At 37.0% G+C, this 25,331-nt stretch overlaps 1 protein-coding gene across 3 annotated transcripts in view; it reads right to left on the bottom strand.

Moving 5' to 3' along the window:
* Positions 1-4,594: 4,594 nt before the first annotated feature.
* ATP11C (ATPase, class VI, type 11C) overlaps positions 4,595-25,331 on the bottom strand; it is a 209,312-nt gene continuing 188,575 nt past the window's right edge. For 2 of the 3 annotated variants that reach the window (XM_011961029.1, XM_011961028.1), the window contains exons 25-30: positions 24,042-24,177; positions 21,872-21,937; positions 19,343-19,446; positions 16,211-16,364; positions 9,882-9,986; positions 4,595-7,216 (exon numbers count right to left, since the gene is read on the bottom strand). In XM_011961029.1, the coding sequence (XP_011816419.1) occupies positions 9,885-9,986; positions 16,211-16,364; positions 19,343-19,446; positions 21,872-21,937; positions 24,042-24,177 (562 nt within the window). In that variant the 3' untranslated portion in view covers positions 4,595-7,216; positions 9,882-9,884. The remainder of the gene's footprint in view (positions 7,217-9,881; positions 9,987-16,210; positions 16,365-19,342; positions 19,447-21,871; positions 21,938-24,041; positions 24,178-25,331) is intronic. The other variant, XM_011961030.1, reaches the window with a different exon arrangement.

Below are 25,331 nucleotides of genomic sequence, written 5' to 3'. Positions count from 1 at the left end.
AACTTGGCCTAGTCTGAGGCCAAAATGACTTCCCATTCCTTCCCCTCCGAATTGAATTTATCCATTTAATCACAGACTGAGTGGCTAGAAAACTAGAGCCACCCCCTCCACCCTGCCTATCTGGTTCCTTGCCCGCACTGAGCATACTGCAGGAAGGATTTGGGAATGGAGAAAGGAAGGCGATCAGCCTGTAAGCTGGCAGTTCTGAAAGACGAAGGGCCCAAGTGGGTCTAAACCACACATGTGGAGTAACCCCTTCCTCCAGTCTCACCGGTCAGCTACTTGAGGAGTGGAGGGCAGAAACCTTCCTCCACATGCTTCCTGCAGGAAGACAGTTTCTATTTCATGAGTGGAAGCAGAAGAATGAAAAGAAGGAAAGTCATTTCCTTTGCAATTAATATTGCAGCTTTTTATCCAGAGCCTGAATTATTCTTGAATTTTTAATATGATGTAGGTGAATTTCATTTATCTATGAAATGATATGCTAACTCCTTTATTTAGGTCTTTTTTAATGCTAAGTGTCTTTATTACTAATCAAGAAGGCTGAATTATACAAGGACTTTCTATTTCCATTAATTCAAGTATCCATTAAAAATTATCATCAGTATTGCACTAAATATGTTGCAGGAGTGACTTCAGATTTGTTTTTCTGCATTTCTTTTCTTCATAACGGATATATAAATGACATTTATAAAGGGGCTGAAATCTAGCCCTTTAAAGTTTCACCTTTATGTTTATACACACTTTTTTTTTTTTTTTTTTTTTTTGAGACGGAGTCTTGCTCTGTCGCCCAGGCTGGAGTGCAGTGGCCGGATCTCAGCTCACTGCAAGCTCCGCCTCCCGGGTTCACGCCATTCTCCTGCCTCAGCCTGCCGAGTAGCTGGGACTACAGGCGCCCGCCACCTCGCCCGGCTAGTTTTTTGTATTTTTTAGTAGAGATGGGGTTTCACCGTATTAGCCAGGATGGTCCCGATCTCCTGACCTCATGATCCGCCCGTCTCGGCCTCCCAAAGTGCTGGGATTACAGGCTTGAGCCACCGCGCCCGGCCATACACACTCTTTTTAAAGAGTATAAATCCGAACCTGACTCCTTAAATCCTTGATGTGCTAGTCCCCGGCCTCTTTACCCTCAGATACATTCCTTGCACTTCTTTGCTCTGTTTTGTATTGTTTCTCAGGTCCTCGAGTGAGCTGAGTCTAGCTAATAGAAGGCAGACTGGAGCCCTGGGGACAGAAGCCAGGGTATTTCTGCCTCAGGCTGCCATCTCCAGTAGTGGCCATGGCTCTGCTGTGCCCCCAGCCGCTCCTGATAGGCCCGCAGGGATTCCGACTTCTGCCAAATGACCAGGCCATAGGCTCCAGAAGTACATTTCCTTCTATTGCCCCCACAACCTAAGGATGGTTCTGGCCTCTGCCTCCTTCTAATCTCTGGGCCGTTTCACAGAATCCCCAATGGACTGTTCAGCTATACTACCTGTGTAATCAATTCCTTGTATTAATTTCCTTATTAAAATTAAAGAAGTGTTCTTGTATTCTCACTCCAAGGGTGGGAAGCAGGGGGAGTAAGCTAAAACTTGCCTTGGAAAATACCTGAATAAGTACTGGTGCTGAGGTCCAGTTCAGCAGCTTCAGATGAGATGAAAGGGGAAAAAGGAAAACTTAGGCCTGGGCCATTCTCAGGTCACTCACCTCAACCCTAAAAGCAATGACATGACTCTATCTATGGTTGTATCTGACTGCATCTGATGGGCCCACACAAAAATGACTGCAATAACACTTGCCTTTTGATCATTCCAGAATCCAACGGGGAATGCTTTAAGAGTCCTAGACACACTGCAAAGTGTAGTATAGCGGGAAACACATGGGTCATACCTGAGTTCAGTCCTGGGAGACCAGCAAGATAATTTAACTTATCTGAGCCTCAGTTAATACGTTAAGTATCTGGAGTTTAATGATCTCTACAAAAGACTGATGTGAAAAGTAAATAAAGTACATACAAAAGCATTCCATAAAGTGCTATGCAGATGTTAGCTAGTCTTCTGTATCAGCTTAATGTTTTTTTCCCATTAATATTTTTTAGCTTCATTGTTTTAGCTTTCTTAACTTAAAATTGTGAAATCATTTCAAAGTTGTAAGAATAGCGCAAACAATTCTCATATACCTCCACTTGGATTCCCCAAAATATATCACATATAATCACAGCATAATTTCAAATTATCAGAAAACATTGATATATTGCCTATATACTGTTATACAACCTAAATACTGTAGTTGAACTTCACTAAGTATCACACTAATGTTCAATTTCTGGTCCAAGATCATATGCCACAGTTAGTTTTCACAATGAAGTTTTAGTTGTTTTCTTTATCTGGGAGAGTTACTCAGTCTTGCTCTTTTATGATCTTTGTAATTTTGAAGCCAGTGCAGGATATCCTCAAGTTTAATACTAACATTTTGATGATTTGTTTATTCATGCCATCAGGGGTGATATAAAAAAGGAAATACAGTGTCCTAGTTAAGTTCACAGACCCTAATCGGAATACCTGGATTCAAACTCTGGCTTCACCAGACAGTGTAACCTTGAGTATTTTGGGGACTGTGTCCTCATCTGTCAGATGATCGAAGAAACGTCAGTAGCTATCTCCTAGGGTTACTGGAATTACTAAAGGAATGATTATGTGTAAAGTGGTTAGAACAGTTCCTGGCACATATTAAGTGCTGTGTGTTAGCTAATGTGAGGAGTTGGGTTTTGGCAACTGCTGAAGAGACCAAAGCAGCAGCAGGTATTTCAGTTATGTGCATCCTTTGCTCAACCCTGCCCAAAGAGCCAAGGCCAGACTCACCACCAGCAGGAATTGTGGCCCACCATGAGTGCACTGTTCCTCTTAGCCACAGGCCTGAGCGCTTACTCCCAAGGCCCATGAGATGAAGGCTTGCTTGATCCACACTGCAACCTTTTTTTTTTTTTTTTTTTTGAGACAGAGTTTCGCTTTTGTTGCCCAGGCTGGAGTGCAATGGCGCGATCTTGGCCCACAGCAACCTCCGCCTCCCGGGTTCAAGGCATTCTCCTGCCTCAGCCTCCGGAGTAGCTGGGATTACAGGAATGCACCACCACGTCCGGCTAATTTTTTTTTTTTTTGTATTTTTAGTAGAGATGGGGTTTCTCCCTGTTGGTCAGGCTGGTCTTGAACTCCGGACCTTAGGTGATCCGCCCGCCTCAGCCTCCCAAAGTGCTGGGATTATAGGCGTGAGCCACTGAGCCTGGCCCCTGCAACATTTCTTTAGCACAATAGGTATATGCACTAGGAACTGAGCCCATGTTTCCTCTCCCATCAGTTGTTGGTAAAATTGTGTCAAATTAATTTTTTAAAAGTTGCAAAATAATTAAGTCCACTTTTTTTCCCTGACAACTATTCTCAGAACGCAGGCCTTCAGCATTCATTAGTATGCATCCAGCACTTTGCCCATGGACACACTCACTGTATAACCATAGTGATAACCTCAGCCCTTAACCTCTGCCTGTGCTTCTTGCTGAAGGGGCCAAATCACTCAGACCCTCACAATACTCACTGTATTGGCCAACTGTGGGCAGACTAAGCAGTGAGGTGAAGAGGGAGCTCCCCATAAGGCTGGATGGGGGAAGGGAAGGAAGCTTGAACTGATTCCAATAAGCTAAAAATCACGTTAAGACATCTGTGAAAATGTGGTAAATGACAACCGTTCATTAAAAAATTAATAAAAAAACCCTTAATATAAAAATAACAATGCCTACATATGAATAGCAAATGACATTTTACAAAGCAATTTTGATTCTTTACCTTATTTGCCCTGCCAGACACCGTCTTATAGGTGAGAAAGAAAAAGGATTCAGAGAGAAATGTGGCAAAGCTGATACTTTAATTCAGGTTTCACCTCTGAATACAGCACATTTTCCACTTAATGAAAAAGAAGAAAATGTACACTAAATATAGATCAAAGACCAACAGGATTAAAAGACTACCAAAACACAGAGACTGAAATGTAGAAATGCAATGAAACCAGTTTCCGCGAAGTAACTCTGGTTTCTTGGCAGTCAAGGACAGTGAGGTTTTTCAAGAAAAGGGACTTTCACAAGGTCTTGGGTGCAGGCTGAGCAATGTAAGAAGAGGTAGGGAAGTGGTGTGTACACATATACCTTTGGACCAAGTTTCAAGCTACCGTAAAATCCCTTCATGTTTGACTGCTTAAGAATTAAATGAGTTCAATGGGTTGAAGATACAGACCACGAAGACCATACACATGCTACCTTCAATGCACGGGTGGCATCAAGCACACTGCCAAGCACAAAGTACACTTTCAACATGTATTTGCTGATTTGGCTGGACTTTTATCTATGCAGTAACAAGGTACAGTGTTATTAAAAACTCCTACAAATATCTTACCCTCCCCAAATTAGGTATTGCCATAAAATACCAGTTGAACTCATGTAGAAATGGTCAAACTTCTTTTAATTGTGCAGGTCAAGAAGAAATTAGAAACTTAGTTCCCATCAACAAATTGCTTCCACATTATTTTAATGTCAAACCGAGACCTTTCCAAAAAAAAGAGGCCGATATATCAATCATATCATACCAAAGTTTATTGATTACATCAAACAAAAATTTCTGTAATGGAAAAGGCAAATTGCAGTCATAAAAGATGGCATTCACATTCATTTTAGAAAGCAATAACGTAGATGTAAAAAACTGCTTAAGTGAAAAATGTAATATTGCAGTCCCATTTTGCAAGCTGAAAAATGATTTTGTCAACACGCATAAAATCTGCACATTTATATACTGCATGTTATTAAAAAATTCCATCACTAAATTATTAGGAATTTTGCAAAGTTAGGCTTACATTTATATTGTTGCTGGTGTATATGTAGTAGATATGGAATGAATGTTTTCAGTTTAGTAGGTAACATCCTCAAACAATGGACAAGAGTTGTGAAAGTTACAAAGACATTTTGATGATAGCTCAAAATTATTCAAATTATAGGCAGATGATCTTATTATTACATTTTTTCCCTTTCTCTGTCACAAATAGGATGATTACATTGTAGTGCTAGGAATACATGGTCTATTTCAAGTTATTCGATCTGCTAACCCCACACTAGCCATTTTTTAGCTCTTCAGTAAAGTATCTTTTAAAAAGGAAAGCCAGGTGCTTCTCAAGGATCTAGGCCATGATATCATATATCATTGCCATTCTGAATTTGAGCTGCAGTGTCACAATGTAATGTGTAGCTGAGACATAACTCTAAATCCCCCTTAATCCTTGTCTTTCTTTCTTTCTGGCTGGAAGGAATTTTACATGCAACCAGTTACTTTTCTACTAGATTATTCTGTTAACTCTTCAATGGTACTGCATTAAACAAGCCTCTCTACTGTGGCTCTCTTGTCTGTATTCACAGTTCCCATAGATTTTATGTAAAACAGCACTAATAATACAGCAACAACAACCATAAGAACAAGAAAACAAGCACAAAATATCAAAAGCTTTCCTGGGTTAGACTTTTTAGCTCTTTGGAATAGGCAAAGAATACAGAGACTTTGTTTTCAGCAGCTTACCTCAAATACGGGCTACCAGAACACAGCGCACTTAGGTACCTAAGTTGTGAATGACATGTAACAAAATGTTCAAAAATAATACTGATATATGAGAGCAAATGTAATAATGAAAAAGGGTCCATAATGATGGAATGGCTTCTGATAACTGAAATTATGTTCTTTTCTAGAATTTAGAAAAAAATCATACCTAAACATTAACACAAAATATATGTGGAAGAATCAAATGTGCCATATGGACTGTATAAATATAATACAGATTAACTCCAATACTTTTCCAAATCAAGGTACAATATAAACATTAATAATAGTACAGGCATGCCAGAAAGACCAAAAAAAAAAAAAAAAACTAGCAGTCAAATAAATATGGTCATTTATATCCAAAAAAGTATGTGTTTAACATTGAATGAAGACATTTCACATTTATGTTTCGAGTGAGCTAATTAGAAGGCTAAACCTTCCTTCTAGCTCAGCTAGTCAAGGACTTTACCAAGGTCAGTCTCATGGTTTAGAGTTAGACCATTTTCCTGTCCAAGTTAAGAGACAACATTCATCTTCACAGAGTCATGGCTCTACAAGCTGAACCACTACTTTGGGGTGGATCCTTCCCCCTTTCCAAATTGGCCAAGTTTAAGAAAAAGCACTGCATATATGCACAAATGCTATCTCTTTCAAATAAAAACCATCAACAGTTTAAAATAAGCTATTTTTCTTCCTCTTCACATAAAATTATAAAAGGCTGATGTTCAGAATGACCTTTATTTTTATATAACTATGGTTTAAACCACCTCATTGCAGATCCCAGTAAAATCAACACTGGAAAAATCTGTTTATTTCCTAACTACTTTGAGGGGCTACTAAGTGATTGGAACTGTTTTATGCTTTATTTTCAAGTCTAGTAGGCTTACACCCATAAGTGGGGTTTAATTCAGAAGAATAAAAAATAAACATTTTTTTTCTATTCCCACAAAAATACCCGTAAGTTAACACTTTCCACATAAGCGTTCAAGGTATTTTTTTGGCAAGAATATTCTACCAAGACATAAGTAGCACGTGGGTAAACAGAAGGAATTAACTATTTTGTCTGATGCATTGATACTATTTAGTCCTTCTGTATTTTCAAGTATTCCTTATGTACTTTTGAAAAAGAAAATTAAGATGATCATTTAGGAGGAACGAGAAATGTGATCCAAATAGTCTATTTCTTCTGCCAGGCAAAAAAAGTAATATTAGCAAAATCTATTCATTCTCATTGCATAACTTCTACTTTATACTATTGTATTTAAATCCATCCACAAAGTTCATGGGTTAAAAGAGAACCCATTTGGTCATATTATTCTATCTAAAGCCAGAATTCTAAGTATTCTTGCTTTCAACTTTCATATAATTCTTAACTTACAGCTTTGGCCATAAAGGCTACTTACAATAATTGTAAATGCTTAAGAGAATCATTTGGTATTTTAATGAACATTTATTGTGAACTCTAGACATGAGAGTGGTTTAGTGTGTTGCATATCAAGTATCCTGAGATGATAACTTTTTGTAGTTGTTTCTTCATGCTTTCTTTTTTAGCTGTAACCACTGTCAGTATGCTTGTAGGACAATAACATAGGCAGTTCAAGATTCGGATTCTGAAAAATGTAAAATATACAGATTTAAAAGGCTTATTTTAATAATGTGAAACCATCTGTTAAGCATTTTCAGAAATAAGTAGTAAATTTTGTTATGAGAGTAAAGCAACTGTCTTAACAAAGTGCCAAGTTTTATTCACATGCAGGGGAAAAAAAGAGTGGCATTATAACCAGATTTTAATCCTTTCTTCATTTGTCAGCTGAATAGATTCAGGCTTGCTTTTTGCTTTTGGATTGTTCCAGGGTTCTCCTAATACTTTCTACCTCTGGGATTATTTACCATAGCAGAGGTTTTGCTTGCTATGATCCCTTCTCCTCTAGGCTGGGAGGTCCTTGAAAACAGGAACATTTTATTTACCTTTTATCTCCAGCAGCTAGTATAGTGTCTGGCACACAGCAGATACTCAGGAAATGTTTGATGAATGATTAGATTACTATTTTTCTTGATGTGTTAATTTTGACAGAAGAAGTCTGAAGATATATCCAGCTTTGGAAGACTATTGTGAAAATATTCTTCCTTTTTACTGAAAGAAGCACATTTCCCCCTACAATATGGAAGTCAATTTTCCTTTTGGTAGATCACGTATCTATGAGTCAATTGATTCTTCTGTTTTTTTCTTATGCTTCATCTTTTTGGAAGAGAAACCATGGATATTTCCCTATCAAATTTGTAGATTCTTTTCTGTCCTCTAAACATCATCAAATGCTATGATCAGGATGGTGCATGACAGGCAAACTGATCATTAAGTGTAAGTCAAATATGTTAAGAAATGGAAGTCGTATGTCAAAACAGGGAGCCTGATTCTCCACTCTAAAACTCAATCTTTTTGAACCTGAGTAGTGGAAGGTCTTAAGTAGTATGCTATTTTCTTCCCATTCTGGGACACCTCCTTTGCCATAGTTGGACTAGAAGTTCATCAGAATATCTTCCATTTCTATTTATGTTCCACATTCTCCAGAACCGCTAATACATTTTCCGGTAGCTCCCCAGGGTCATGGCGACTCTAACCAAAATAAGATTGCCATTCATATTGAGAATGTAACTCACATTGAGGAGTTAGGTAGTTTCCTTATTAACTAAGGAACAAACTAGATGCCTAAACTAGCTGCGAATTATTGTCCTTGGAGGAGAAATAATGCCACATGAAAATCTATTCCTGGAAGAAATAACTACATTAAAAATAAGATAATTGTTTTTAAAAAATACTTCCTCAGTTCTATGTTAGACATTGAAGGAGATAAGGCCCTGGAGAGGCCAAAAGCAATAGCGGTGTCTTCTATCCAGCCCAGTCCCCCAAACCACAGACGAAGCTAAAGAGAGCAATCCAGGGGGATACAAAATTAGCCAGAAACAATATAGCTAAAATGGATCACACAGCTTAGAGCAAGGCAATCTGGGACAACGGGGTCAAAGACTTTGAAGGTGACTTATGAAGCAGATTTATTACTAAGGGAAAAGATACACAGGTAAGTTGTTTAAAAATGGGTAAAAGGATGCTAACTGTGGTAAAATGAGTCTGCTTCTAAAATAACAGTGCAGATGCAGACTGATGAACTCCAGGAAGACAGAAGAACCAATGGATTCAACCCATTAATTTAACTTGTATTCTTTGCTAGTGGGTGGCAGAGTTGACAGCTGTTGAAAAAAATGGGCCTATGAGGTGGACTCGCAATTATTAGCTTCAAAGTGAACTAACCCACAATTTTATTCGTGATGATCATTAATTTTTATGTGTGCATGAAAGATGGCCCAGCGCTAAGCTGTGTAGAGTTGTTTCTAAGCTGACATAGCTTGGAAGCCTTGTTCATGAATTACTCTAAATCCCTATGGATGGATAAAAGACCTCTAGAGGTCTGGGTTGTTAAAGCCCCCCTGAAGGAAATACAGACTACACATAAAGGAGTCATTCTGAGTTCAAGGGTCCCTCTCATGGCATATCAATTCCTCCTAAATATTTCTGGGGGTAAATGAAATACATTACAAAGTGAATTTAATCATTTTTTGGAAAATTATAAAGCATTTTATATCATTAGGCAAGCATCCCCCTGAATGGCTATGAAAGATTTTACCTCTGAAAGTTGAAACATTTAGCTTGAATAAAACTTGACATTAAAAAAGTTATGATTAGACTGGTTCATTGATATATATTTGGAGATCAGACATTTACAAGGACATAAGTGTATACAGTACCTGCAAACACACAGACACAGCACATGAAAGTACAAACACATTTAGTTATTTTCACATAATTCCCAAGAGAACATGCAATGCTAAATTGGCTTGATATTATACAGATGCAATTTTGGAATATTTATTTTTAATTTTCCAAATGATTTTTATAAATCAGTTATGTTTCCTGATCAATATTAACAAACATTTTCACATGATGGCCTTGCCATTACAACTTGCCCCTTACAAATTAAATATGCTGTATCAACATTTGGCTCTGAAAAATGTTTAACATTTTATTTGGGGGGCTTAGCAAATTTTAAATGCATATTTCCCCATATTCCAAGTAATGCATCTTTATATTTTTGCAAAAAATATTGTAAAGTTCACCACACCAACAGCAGAGAAAATTTAGAGAGTGATATTTTCATTTTTTCTTTATAATGCTGTTAATCTGTTTTTTTAAAGCCAGCCCATTTGTTTAACACTAGGTACCTGTTACAATACATTAGATTCGTCTGAGAATGTTCGTAAAAGAAGAGGTCTGACTGAAGGTCTGGCGGATAATGAGTCAGATGCCCTTCTACAGCTCAGATTTCTCTGTAATAGTGAGGCAAAGATACTTAAAGCATGTGAAAATTGGTTAACCTACCTGGTGATTATATATTTAAAAAAAAAGGTAAAAGAAAAAATCATTTCCTATAGACTACTCCTCTGACCAAAAGTACAAATGATTACACTATATAGTAAATGTATAACATTCAAATGAATACATTCAAAGGCCTAAGAAAGTCTCCAACTCAAATTGTTTTTGTGGTAGAAGTAAACAGACAACAGTAGTATGTGGCAAACCTGGGTTTTTGGAATGGCACTGATAAGTAATATGGTAAGATGAGTCAATAAGGTTTGATTAGTAAACCTTACCATCCTTTTGGTGAACACCTCTGAGAGTTGTGCCGGTGCTGTGAGTATATCAAACAAAGAGAAATTTGTGCAAAACATTCCTGTCCTAGTGAACAGACTAGCTCTAACACGCCATGGCTACTGCATACCGTGGATCAATGAAGACTACAGACCCATAGTCCAAGCTTTTAAAAATTACTTCCTCTCCAGTGTGACAATTTGGAAGGTGAACACATGATTAAAAGAAAATGACAAAATACTCTAAGCATCAATAGAAGATATAAAATGAGTCATGAGAAGTAATTTTTCATAAAGAATCAGAAAATGGTGTCAGGCAAATGAGAATGCAAGCAAGTTGGTACATTAAGAAAGGAAATCACCTTATTCACTCCAAGAGAAACTGTGATTGCTGGAAGTTTGAGAAAGCATGAAGATAGTAGATGTTCCTGAGGAAGGGAGGCGTTTCGTTACCTTGTTCACAATTGCACAAAAGGTGGAAAATTGCAGTAGAAAAAAGAGAAATGCAAAAACCAAAAAAAAAAAAAAAAAGTAAATAATCTCTCAAATGTAAGACATTTAAAAAGAAACCTTGAGAATTCGAAGCCGAAATGATATGTTAGTTTTGAAGACATTATTTTCTGAAGTAAAAGCAGAATCAGAGATAGGAATAGTCTATTATTATGTGCCAACTACTATTTCTCTACATATCAATTTGAAATTATTTTGTTAATGGGAAAATTGACTATTTTAAATAAAATAGCTTTAAAATATGCTTCTCGTTAAAGTAAGACTTATCTCTAATCATTAATTCACTATCCTACATTTGTTCAAAATCCATTGGTCAAAGAGTTATGTCCGGGGTCCATTGCCAATCACCAATCTATCTTGAAGTAATTATCTCCCCTATCCAACTGTACAGATACACTATGAAGGGACTGACTGCTCTTAAGAAGTTGCAGGATAAAAACCTAATCAAAAATAACAATGAGAAAACATTTGGTGATATTACATTTCAGTCCCATTTGCCTCTGACCAATGCTTAACTTCCTTTCTTACAACCTAATTTGATTGGTTTCCCTGTTTTTCCTACAAAGTCCTCTTTAGAAAGATAGGCTAAATTTTACCTAGGTATTATTTTTTTCCCCTTAAAACACCCAGAAAAGTAAAAATGGATAAAGTTTAACTAGTAAACCTAAGGTTATTTTTTCTCCTTCTGATTCTGTGCCTGAAATTATAAGGTAATTTACAGACTCAGTTTCGGCATTGCCCAAGCAAAACAGAAGATGAATGGTCAACAATGTGGATGAGTTGAACAACTCTGCTAATAAAGATTACCCATATTGTCTACTTAGTGACTTAAAATGGGCTTTGTAAAAGAAACCAGCTAAAGTAACATATGTATACAGATGATTCTAATAAACAACTAAACTTTTAAAGGTAAATAATTTATTCATGTTTTGACAACTACGTTTTTTCTTGTTTTTACCTTAAATGAAGAAAGTTGGTGGAATGAAGAAAGCTGGTAGACATGTTGGTAGAATGCAAATTCCCAATTGATAAAGCTAGAAAATATTTAGATTCTGAGAAAAAGATTTTAATTGTTTCTATCTTCTATTTTATGGGCAAAAACCCTGCGGCAAGATTAGCATGATACCAAGTTCCCCACCCCCGTGTTTAATGCACAAACCTATCTATTCAAGACTGCAACTGTAAGCACGTTTTGGTGTGCTCAAAAACTTGTATCCAACCATTGGAGATAAAAGTATTTCTATGAAGCAGAAATACTAGGAGTTAATGGATTAGGTGTTAAAACTACTTTATAAAGGAAATGAAAGTACAGAAAGCAGGAGAAAGCATGGAAAGAAGAACTAAAGCAATAAAAAAATTGATAGAGCTAGCAATTGGCAGTGGGGTGGGGTAAACAGGAGATAATGAGCTAAAACAGAATGAAATTTCCACATTCCTTTGCAGTCACCTAGAGAGCTTTGACACCAGCTCAATTAGCAGTATGTCAAAGAGGCCAATGGATAAAGGCCCATCTCAACAGCCACGACATTAGGTTTAAACTTTATTTTTGTCTAATCCAGCCAACAGGGCTATTGCCCTCTGAACCCATGGTTGTATACGACACTGTAAGAATCATAATAGTAATCATCATTATTATAATGATTAACTATATTCTCCAAAATTTCCAAAGTGCTTTCTCTGGGAATTTGGCTCAGACAGTTGACATTCTTCCCTTCCCTGTCTGCCACTCTGAAAGAGCTCTCTACATAATGGAATATTTCTTCCTGTTTGTGCTGACATCCCATGCTAAGCATGGCCATGTTGCTGGGTACATTCCCATTAAATTATAGTCTTCCTTTGTCTACCTTCGGCGAAGTTAAGCCTCCCTTTTGATTGTGGTGACGAAGTTAAGCCTCCTTTTTGATTGTGGTGACTTACACAAGAAAACTTCACACAGGATATGTGGAAATTACTCCATTGGAAATGTGAAATGGTATTTGCTACTTGGCCAGAAAGTCCAGGTATATTTCACTGATTTACAGACAGCCAATGACTATGCTTAGGGGGGAAACAACTTTTGAAATACAAAAATCCTATAATTGAACTTTCCTTGAGATGTTATTCTGTTGTTTCACTGTTCAGTGCTCAATGGTAGTTTCATCATATACCATCAACAGCATTGCTATGCAGCTTTGTCACTTCAGAAAGCTAAAGAAAAACTCTAGGATTCTTAACAATGGAACTTTGGGGAAAAAACTTAACCTCATTGCTAAAAATACAGCTGATGGATACATGGCTTAACTATAACCCTTGAGTTAAACAACTGAGAGAACCTATATTTGAAGATACTGGAATTCTTTCTAATACTAGCATCATGACAGAACTCAGTTGCAGTGAAGGCTACCATACTAGCGATTTTACTGGAGGTTTCAGGAGGTAGTGATTTGAAATAGCTCAATTGTGTTAAAACAAACCATATCACTGATTCTGCTATTCTGTTTAATACCTGCTTACACAAGTATTCCATATGAATGCTCCTTATAACTAGAGTGAGAGCTCCTTGTGAGCTAGGGCCATATCTGATTCATCCGTGAATTACCAACACCTAGTACAGTAGCTAACTCATAGTGGGCCCTCAGGCAAGGTACACTGAATTGAACAGAATTCAGCGTAAGGCTGCTCTTGTAATTGTTAAATATAAATAGCTTGGCTTTCAGCGTAAGGCTGCTCTTGTAATTGTTAAATATAAATAGCTTGGCTTCTTTCTCAAATGCCAGAGACATTTTCACTACACACTGCTAAGTCCCCTTCTCAAAGCAGCTGCCAAGACCCACATAAGAATAGCACTGGCAGCTGACCTGCCACATTTCTGGCTGTGTGTATAAAGTGTCCACGATACTTACTGGTTTAAGTCAGGGATTCTTCTACTCTAGGTAGAGACACACATTTGACCACATCGGGGGATCTATCAGGATATGGGGCAGGCCCAGTATCTTTTGCCTCTCTTTAAAATGAGGCCAATGTCTTAGCAAGGAATACTGAACAAAGTAGGAAATCACACAGAGTGTCAGACTGTTGGTGACTGAGCATGAAGACTAAAATATTTGGGGGAAAGTAACATACTCTTTCTCCCTTATCTTAGAAGTTGGCCTCCACCTCTTTGATATAGCCAAATAGGGCCTTATATAAACAGATGTGACTTATCAGAATAGCCATGGCTGCCATGTTGCAGTAGGCCTTTATGCATTCATATTGCACTACTTTGCTCTTGCATTTTCTCATAAGAAAAAAAAAAAGAGGCAGCGCTGCTGAGTGCCCACAGCATGTTGCCTCATTGGCAACTCTTGAAATCCCGCAGAGTCTGAAAAACCATTTAGCTTTTCAGACATTGGATGTAAAGAGAGATGTTCATCAGCAGGTGGTTCAACAAATGTTTATTGGTTCAACGAGGGTAGGAATAAATGAATGAATGATTGCATGAATGAAAATGATTATGGAAAATTTCCTGGTTGTTCTAGCACATCAGCATGCCAAGCTATAGCACAGACACTAGAATTCTTCCTATGCCGGACATAACCCATGACAAATTTCATGCTAAACCCCTGCCAACAGTCTATGCTGCTAAGTAAGAAAGGACGCAGTCCCAGAACTCCATACTTTCAACAGAAGTTCAGAATCTGTTCGTGTAAAAAAAAAAAAAAATGCTCTAAGTCTTTATCTGTGACTGCTTAGTAGCATCCCACAATTTAATGGTCTATGTAAGAGTCACCTCCAGCCAATGTCTAACTTTTTAAAGAGAGGGCCTAATAAGAAAAAAGATGGTATGTTTGAAGGTTTTGTTTTCTGAGATATTTCTATAATCTTTAGACCATGTAGCTGGGTGTGAGCCATTATTTAAAATGAGTTCCATTACCTCAAATAAGAGACATATTTAGGATCACTCCAACGTATACTCCCAAATAAGGAGGATGGAAGAGCAACTTGGAAATCCTTCCCTGAAAAATTCTCTATTATAAAAAGCCCCAAATCATTTCTTATTGCAACATACTTTATTTGGTTTCATGCAAACTGCCACTTGAGACATTCTGGGTGGTCTGTTGTATCAACCTGTTTTATCCCTGTTCAACTGATATCGAGACATAATCAGGTATTTCAATGCAACTTTTCCATCCTAAAACACCAGACTAGAGTATAGCAGTCATAACTAAGCTAACATTACTGTGTTCAGTTCCAGCCCGTAAGACATGCAGAAGCAGGGAGTTAAGAGCAATTCTGGCCAACTATACACTGACTGGCCTTGTATATGAAGAATCAATGTAGTTCTCTTTTTTTTGATTGGGGCTGACACTGACTTGTAACATGAAACTCCTCTTTTACAATTCTAATCACTGAAGGTTTTCCTACTCTAATCATTTCAGATCCTCATGTCTATCTAATATCAACTACTGGATTCTATCAATTCAACAGGGCAAAAACAAAATCATGATGTAACAGTTTTGTAGCTAAACTGGTTAGCAACTTTATCAAATAAGTCAGGTAGTCATAGCTTAGAATATTACCCAAAAATACTGCCTTGGAGGTGCTACAAGATCTAGTTGGTGTCAATATGACAGAAACAGTTTTGTTTAACAAAATCAGCTACTGTTGGCAGGAATATGATATATTTAATTAGCCTGTTGGTCAAAATCTGCCAAAAGTTTTATTTTCCATGCTCATCTCCCTATTTCACTGTAAAGACTTTTTAAAAAATGTTTAAAAGATATCATAATGAGGCAGCAGAAAAAATAACTTCTCATTCCCACAGGAAATTTACAATTTAATAGGAAAAATAAAAACACACTCATAAAACTATTTTGAATTTTTACGAGTGTGTTCCAGAGGCTAAGGATGTAGAAACCACATCCAGGGAATTCTCTTTGGTTCAAATATACTGCTGGACAGACAGGGCTAGAAGCAACACAGAGATTAAGCAGCACTATAATTAAAGGAAGGGGAAAGGTTTGAAAGAGGCAAATTGGTGTTATCAACTGAAAAAAATCTGCAAACAGCCCACAGGGAAATTTCTAAGTTTAAAGCGAAAATGTTGGTGTGGAAATTCCTGGTGTGAAAATTCTAGGCTAAATACAAAATAAAATAATTTTTTCCTTTTAAAATTCCATATGGAGCATAGGAGATACTCCATATGGATTGCTGAAGGTCACATAGAACACTATTAAGGAATCTACTTACCACCTGCATTGGATAACGAAGTTTTTACTATACTTTTTATGCAGAAGAAGAAATTAAGTGATGAACCTGTAAGGAGGGGTTTAACATGCTGTAACTAATGTAATTTTCTAAATCAGCTTTTTAGCTCATGGCAGGTATTGAGGCCCCTTCCAAAAATCAGATTATAAGATAAACTTAGTTCTTACCCTGGCACTTCTTCTTCTTACATTCTTTAATACTATCAGAAGAATTTCAGGGAAAAGGCTGATAAATATTAGAAGAATTATAGCCAACCATGTGGATACAGAAGACAGCATTTGGGCAAATACAAAATACATTCTCTGTTGCTTGAGAAAAGGCCTGAAGTGGAAAGAAAATACATGATGGAAAAACAAATCAATTCCTGTCATATGAAATGGATGTTTAATTAAAATGTCTTTTGTATTTAAAAACAATCTTCCTTACATACACTGATAAAAATAATTTTCTCTAGAATATCCCAAAAGTAATAAACAAATTTCATTTACCAAATGTTTGGGAAAAAAGGAATGATAATCAAAGGAGAAAGAAGACAATAAAATGCATTTGACTTGAAAACAATCAGGCAATCAATTCTAAAGCTGCCAACTGGCAACTATTTACATGCATTAGAAAATGCTGGTGCTTCAAAGACATTCAAGAGAAATGCTTCATTTTTATCCTAACAAGCATTTTATTTCCTCAGCTGTTTTATTAAGATGGGGATGGATTTGTGTTCTGTATTCAGAAATTCAAAAGACATTTTTATAACTCTCCCCCAAGAACTCTCCCCCAATAAAAACACTATGTAACTATAAAAAGGACAGCAGAAGCTTATCATGTCTCTCAAATGGAAGGAATCTACCATTGTCATCCACAAAATATATTAACAGTATGTGCCAAACAGGCTGACACAGAGCAGAATACTTCTAAATGGACATTAAGCCTTAGAATCCAGAAATCCAGCGGGAACCCCCATTCTGGAGTTAGATTTCATTCCGAGTCATCCACTTCATTGTTAAGTGGCCACTGAGAAGCACAGCCTGTTTCCCTTCCCTTCTGTCTGAGCTGAATCACAGAGAGCCTCAGTAGGTGAAGCTATTGTTGTTTGAAGGTGAGGGGGAAGAACTGGTTGCTTAAGGACAGGATGCACATCAGACTGCCCTAGGATTAAGAGCTCCAGGTAGATAACTATGGTTCCTGTTTATTAGATGACACATCATGCTTCCTGAAGATAATTTGGTTTCTCATTTAAAAATTAATGTCCATGCACCCTTATGTAACATGATAAAACTGAATTTGTGACTCCACTTTTATGAAAACTAGATTGTGGAATAAAAGTGAGAACAGGGAGGTGGAAAAATTTATGAGGCCTAGGCTACACAGGCTTTCTGGGAAACGTCTGCCACACGGAAAAGACTTCTGCAGAACTCTACCTCACTCAAATTCTGAAGAACACCTTGAATAATGTTCTAGGCAGTTAACTGAGCCACAACAGGGGCCCAGATGACAAATGACAGCTAGTCACAGGGTGTTCCTTTGCATCATACATTCTGACTAATGTCTCCAGTTCTTTTTTTTTTTTTTTCTTAAACCTCCATGTCATCTATGGAGTTTTGTAGTAGGGCAGTAAAAAATAAACACTATTATTTCTGGATGTGGTTTGGGGCTCGGAAGTCATCATTCTCACTACCCAACCCCAAAGACAGGTGTGACTCAATGCCTCAGGGTTGAACATGTCCAGAGACATTAGTTGTGACCACATTCAGCTGAAGTTTCACATTGTTTCTAGTCACATTTTACTGGTTGCTTTATAAGCTTATATTCATGTAGTGGCTCAACTCCACTTAATGATAATACTTCAGGTGATAAAATAAAAAATAGATTAACATTTCATTTTTAGTATCACTAATGAATAGAAACAGGTGTGACAGTATCTTAATCCATTTACTGGATTTATTTCCATCAATAAGGAATAGTCTGGAAAGGGTTGAAAATGAGTTTGCTAGAAACATTTTATTCTTGTAGAAATTTTGCATAATTATGTAGCAATGAATCATGGGTTTGACTATATAGTTCAGATGCTGATTACATAGATTCATAGACAGAATTACGGTACTCTGGGCAGAACTACAATTGTATATGGTATGTTCTTAATCAACTTTGATTTATTTGTATATTATTAAAGAATAATAGAGACTTCCTTCAGCTTCATTGCTCTTAATTACTTATAGAGGTACCAAATATATGCTGTAATTATACTTTTTAAAGCTGGTACTTCCTTAAATGATTAGGTTTCTCATATTTTTATTTCTTAAGGTTTTATTTTTAAAAAGCTTTTCAAAATAGTGTTTCTTCTAATTAAGACTCAAGGGACATAAACATAGGACTCACATCTCTGTGATAAAATAGAATCATTTTGTATGTAAGATTTTGCTCACAGCAATGAAAACATGTATTCCTGAAATCTTACCCTATGGCTTGCTCTAGCCATGATCTCTGCTGCTGGCATCCTTGTCAGGGGAAGCCATTGACTAAAAAAAACAACTCTGACATTTAAAACCAAAATATATGTTTTTGGGAGTAAAGAAAGGAGATGCAAATATATAACTCTCCCAATCACAGCTTATGTGTCCCTCACTGGACTCTACTCTCCTTGAGTACAGTCCAGTCATCTCTCTATCCCATAGAGTCCCAAGCACAAAACGGATTCTGAACAAACATCTATTGAACCAAGATGAACTAAATGAACTTTAAGGACAAGTTGCAGAGTCTGCCTTTCTGCATCTTCCCACCTCCACCAAAACAGTGAGATAGTGATTTCAAAATACAACCCTCTGAGTATTAAGTAGTATATATCCTATACCTTGAGCACACCTGTAGTAACATGAATCATGGTTATATACTATAAAGAGAAAACAAGGGTCCAAATGGACAATAATGTATCTGTTGGCCAACATATCAGGTAGAAACTTCACAGGATGAGTATTTCCTCTGAAAATCACATGAGAGGTTGTGCTGAAAACTACAGTTTCACTAAAGAGATGTTTATAAACCTTCAAATAGAAAGAGTTGGACAGGGGCTACCAAAGGGAGGTCTTCTGAGTGATTCGTGCAGTCTATATACTTGTATTTAAAATCTTACCCGAAATTAGTAGCACTACCAGCTAACAAGTAACCTTCAGGCCATTAATATTAAAGACGTGCCATCTTACACAATTAAAATTTTAAAAGTATAATGAATGCTTACATATATAGTGTACATACACATGTGTCTACTTTGTTATTTACAGACTGCTCACATATGTACAATTGCTTACCAAATAATTCCTCCCCAGAAGAATGAGAAAAATACATAGAAGGCTAAAGAACCCCAAATCACAAAGTGATTTATCCACGTCCAGAATCGGGTATCCAAAGCAAGCTGAAAAGATAACAACACAAAAGGTTTCATGATGGTTACAAATTGCACCAGGCAATATGCTATAGTATCTAATAACTAGTACACAATGATACCTATGGAAGGATCTAGCTTGCGCCAGGGATCCAGAGGAGAGTGGAACTAAAACAGAATCCAGGTTTTTCAAAAAACAAAGGTGAGAAACCTAAGCTCTGCCTTACCTAAGGCCTCTAAACTCTGGAGTACAGGCTGGAGGTGTGATCAGGCTAAGTAGCTGGTAGGTGTAGGGCTGCAGATATCTCAGTACTGGGGAATGGGCAAGGAGTGAAGTAACGGTAATATCTAGGAGGTCCAAGCCCCAAGTCCTCAGGCAATGGCAGCCAGGAAGATGATGGCAAAGGGAGACCTAGCTGGTGGAGGCAGATACGCTGAAAAGAAGTAGGAGAGGGAAGGGGTGGCTAGGAAGGGTAGACAAACTACAAAACTTTCAAAGGTGCCACGAAAGCTCAAACACAACAGATGGGAGTCACTAAATGCAAAGCCTCTATACCCCTAACATCATGTAGCAATGAATCATGGGTTTGACTATATAGTGTATCTTTCCAATTGCAAAACCTATATCTAGTCCAATAAATTAATAAAATATTCAGTTAGATTTTAATCTCTTCATGTTTCTGCCAGGACCAATCACGTTTTCAGATTGTGGCATCTGGAGTTTTCAACAAGTATGGTCTATTTCGCTTGCTTAAAACTTCTGGGTCACATGAGCTAATATCCAGAGCTGTTAATTTTTATAGAGGAGATGATGTCTCAGTTTTGTTACCTGCTGTGACACCATGGTCATCAGCTCTCTGTTATAGTTTCTCATTTATAAACAGGATGTTGATAACATTATTAATGTAGCTCAATCTTGAGTTGCTACTCTTCTGGTTGTTAGGGAAAATGCTAATATGAATCCAAAGATAATACTAATATTAATCCAAAGAGGAGCGATGGAAGTCTTTGAGATACACCTGAAAAACACTGTGAAGGCCATTTGGAAGCCCTGTGGCTATATGCAAGGCCAGGGGAAAAAAGGAGTGGGGAAGCATCCATTTCAAATTGTGATACTGTGAGACATAATAAAAACCGAAAAGTAGCATTTATTGAAATAAGCACCATCCTAAGTGCTTTATTCACTAGTTGAGTCTTCAAAAAACCCTAAGAAGGGTAGGTTCTACTTTTATCTCGACTTTATAGAAGAGGAAAGTGAGGCACAGAGAGGTAAAGTCACTTGCCCAAGGACACACAGCTAGTAAGTGGCTATACTAAGATGAATTGTAATGTCCTTTTAAGGTCCTAACATGTTACTGAAATAGATGAATAAAGCAAACATATGTTATCTCTATCTGGTATGAGAAATAAACCATGAACAAAAATTTAGAGGGAAAGTTGAGAGATCCTTTGACAATTATACTTCTGAATTCTGCTTCTAACCCCTGGACATGCTGGAATTCATTTAAAGGTATTTATTCATGGACCCCATGTGCGGTATTTATTATTGGAATGATAAAAATAAAAATAATTTGAGTTATGCTTTCAACTGTAAGAGATTCCCAAATCATGGGCCTCAAGGGTAGCATTCAGTGAGGCTTCACAGCATTATCACATGGCTACATGTCAATGCCAATGATTTTGCCAAAATCACCTTCCTGCATTATATTCTTAGGCACTTTATCACTAACATGGGTAAATTTTAGTGATGAATACATTTTATATTTTTTATATTTATATATATATTATTTTTATATTTATTTTTAAATTAAATATATGTATCTATATAAATAGAGACACGGTCTCACTATGTTGCCCAGGCTGGTCTTGAACTCCTGGGCTCAAGTGATCTGCCTGTCTTGGTCTCCCAAAGTGCTGGGATTATAGGCGTAAGCTACCAACCTGGTCATCAGTGATGAATACATTTTATAAGATTTCACTACCACCAAGCCCTTTTTCACATATTATCTTGCTCACATATACTTATTTGAGGCCTGGGGTTCATAAACAGATGTATAATTTTTAGAAGATTCAAGTACTTAACATAATTACACACACACACACACTCTCTCTCTCTCTCTCTCACCCACAGCCTGTTTATATGCCACTTATCATAACGCCTTAAAAATAGCAATAAAGAAGAAACAGATTTTCAGCATAAGTATGGTGTTTGAATTTTTTTTAAGTAAAACAAAATAAAGAGGATTATGATATACTGGGGAAAAAAATGATCAAAAATAGTATACAAATACCCAAATCCCTAGCATCATACACATTTTAGTAAGTATTAAGGCAAATACTTGAATAACAACCCATAACAAAAAATAAAGGAGACCAAAAAATGGTATATTAGGATAAGACAAGAAAGTACTACAAAAACAGTATTAAAAAATATATGAATAAGTAAAAATCTAACCTTCAGGGTTACAGTGAATACTAAGACTGTAAAAACAATGGTTCCAAAAGTCCAGTTTCCGTATACCTGAAAAACATTTAATAATTACATGTATCATGTATACACAAGTATTATCTTAGTATTTTTTCATTTAAAAAAAAAGCCAAGTTTAATCCTGTGTGTAAGTGCCAAATATTTTTGTATGAATTGTTTAGGGAACAGCTAGTCAGTAAGATCAGGCCACAATGCCAGATTTTCCTGGGATCCAATTTTCACAAACAGGTACACCACACCTGTGGTTGGTAGGGTTTATTTCTATTACTCCACGCAGCATTGAACAGGGAACTCACTAGTGTGATAAAGGCCAAAGAAAGCAACTACTCTAATAGCAGCAGTGTTCATCAAAACAAGTCACTTGGACGATTCATGTCTCTAAAGAATTTGATATGGGATTTTCCTATAACATAGAATTAAACCTCTCAGATGAGCAATAATTTGTAGACAAATGGATTCACATTTTTTAAATGAGTCTAATTTTTCTGGTTGTAAATACAAGAGCTATCAGCATGTGCACATCAAAAAAAAAAAAAAAAGCAGATACCATGTATAAATCCAAATGATGGCAATGAATGGCACATATGCTTACCAAATGCTGTCAAGATCTGAATGCGTAACATTAAAACAGAAAATGAGATGTAAAAGGCTTTTTCAAAAAAAAAAAAACAAAAATTAAGGTTAACAGAAGCAAAAAAAAGGATTCACTCAAATCATACATGAGTGTTACGTTTTCTTGCTAGTAGTAACTCATACACTTACTGTAATTTCAGCAAACATTTAGAGGGAAGGTGACATATACAGTAAAACCTTATTAATTTGGACTTTATGAACTCAAAATGGGTAATGAATTAAACAAACGCTTAACTGATACTCTCATGCACCACCTGGAAAGTTGGCTGAGCAAATGAATCATACTGACTATAGGAGAGTATCTGCCTACTTTGGAGCAAACTCCTTTTAAGCAGTAGTCAGTTACATAAAATCTGTCTGCCAAATAAAACTAAAATAAAAAGTGAAAGTCGCACAATCAGTTATAAACCTGAAGAGGCCAGGAAATCATAAAATCAAATCCATTCTTCTTACCAATGGGCAAAGCTGACCTGGGAAACTGATGTGATTTTCCCAAGTACGCACAGGATTTATGAAGACACTCTCTTTGGCAAGTTCTACATGTGACTACTTTAAAGTAGATCTGTGTTTCCCCAACAAGTACTTTGTGATTAATAATTTTCATGGATTCATACTAAACTGATTTTTGTTAGTCCAAATTAGAGAGCTTTTGACTGTAGTGCTTAATTTTAAAGTACCGTTCAAATTCACTGAACCTATTACTTCTGTAACAGGTGTTACCAGGTTCCAGACATAGTGTCCTCAGTAAATCCTTTTTGAACCTTAGCTTTCCTTCACATTATGATTACAAAGAATGAATGACCATAAAAGGAGAATCTCAGAAACAGCAAAGGAGAACTTAGTGAAAGCAGTATGCAAGGTAGTGTTTTTGTTTTCCTATGTGTGGCTGCAGGAAGAAGGCCTCACCTGTCCCCCTCATCAGTAATTTTCTCCTAGAGTACAGCCAGGGCAAAATTATCCCAGTGCAACTGCCGAATGAGATAGTCATGTTCTGGGAAGACATTGGCAGGAGCAGAGTAGCCTTTCTGGAGAATACTGTGCTTCCACTGGGAAGAGGAGGGAGAGAAGACAATTCCTCTCTTCACCTACTGGGCAAACACTCCAAAGATATGGCAGCTACCCACTTCAGTTCCAAGCATAGAAGGCCACTGTAAGTAAGAACTGAATGCAGCCGGGCTTTACTTTAAAATGGGAAAAACCTTTCTCACATCAAAGAGCGGAAGTCTGAAGTCCCAAGAATTCTGTTCATCTAGTAAAAATTGCAGCCAAGTTAAGGTTCCAGAAAGTTTGCACATAAACTCTCTAGTCAGCCATGCACACAGAAAGCGATTTCTTATTTCACTTCTATTGTTCTAAAGAAGCTGTGAGAACTAACTACTGCATCTTCAGAAAAAGTCTGTAAAATGATTACAGCTAGAGTATGTATATGACAGATCCAGTGCCTATGGGAAAAAGATAAGCCATGCTTATAATACCAAAAGATGTAATGACAGGTTCTTTTTACCTTTCCATTTTCTTCTAGGGATGCAGTCTGGAAAAGAAAGTAAGTCCCAAAGAAGAACACTGTCCCTTCAAAGGCAGCCAGAAATGTCCAATATAAGAAGGGGCCCAACTGTAGCATGGCATTGCCAGAAATTTTCCTATTGAGAAATGGGGAGAAAAAACCATTAGTGAAACTTTTCATTTAAACATGCAGTGAAATGTCAAAGGTGGGCATGGAGTTTGACCCTGTTATAATGAAGGGGGCTACCTTTAATGGCCTGACAGATTTTTGGTAAAGGGTCAGACTGAGCCAAAGGCTGACCTTCACGCAATCATCTCCTGACTCAGCCACTGGAGTAAACTCTCTAAACTCTTCTAAATTTTTGGCCACTGACAACAATAACATCAACAATAATTTGCTTCCATTTAATGGTACTTATATGCCAGGAACTGGGTTCAGAGTTTTATAGACATTTATTTTCACCCACATAAAAACATGAGATAGGTATTACTACCACTCACATTTGCTAATAATAAGGAGCCTCAGAAAGGTGTAACACAATGGTGCTCAAACTTTGATGCACTTTGGAATCCCCTGAGAATCGTCAAAAACTACTAATGCCTGGTTGCCATCTTCATTCTGATTTAACTGGCATAAGGTATAACCTGGAGGTCAGGATATTTTTAAAGCCCCCCAGCTGATTTCAATGTGCAGTATAGTCTGGGAACCACTAGTGTAGCAGCCGTGCCAAAGTTCACTTGGTAAGAGACTGAGTTAATATACAATCCTGGATTGACCTGACTTCAGAGCATATGCTCTCAACCAAGCTACCAAGCTTTCCAAGAACAATTAAGATATTTATTTTAATCAAGATTTATTCCTGGAAATTTAACCTTTTTTTTCTAGGTCTTACAGTGCCCTTTATATTTTTCCATCAAGTCAAATAACATGTCTGGAGTTGTATAATGATACTTTGATAAATGGGAGGTGGATAGATTAAGTTTAAATCTGTCAAAAATAGTACAACCTTCTCAGCACAAGTCAGAATGCTAAATAAGGCTACCAATTCTAATGGAGCAGAGCTGCAGAAAAAGATGGGTTGGTGCGTGTGTTTCTTTTGGATTCTATTTCAAATTGCTCTTAACATTTAATAAATGGTATCTAATTACTCAAATAACATACTTGTTGCTAATACTACCAAGAATGTCACTGGGCTGTATCGAGTAAGAAACACCTTTGTAATGTAAATGCAACTGATCCTTGTTCAGTTGGTATTGAGTACCACGGGGTTTCGTGCACATGGCAATGATG

Source organism: Colobus angolensis, unplaced genomic scaffold (assembly GCF_000951035.1).
Source record: "Colobus angolensis palliatus isolate OR3802 unplaced genomic scaffold, Cang.pa_1.0 Scaffold532, whole genome shotgun sequence".
Lineage (NCBI taxonomy): Eukaryota > Metazoa > Chordata > Mammalia > Primates > Cercopithecidae > Colobus > Colobus angolensis.
Note: the sequence above shows the minus strand (reverse complement) of the source record. Positions and strands in the feature narration are given on the sequence as shown.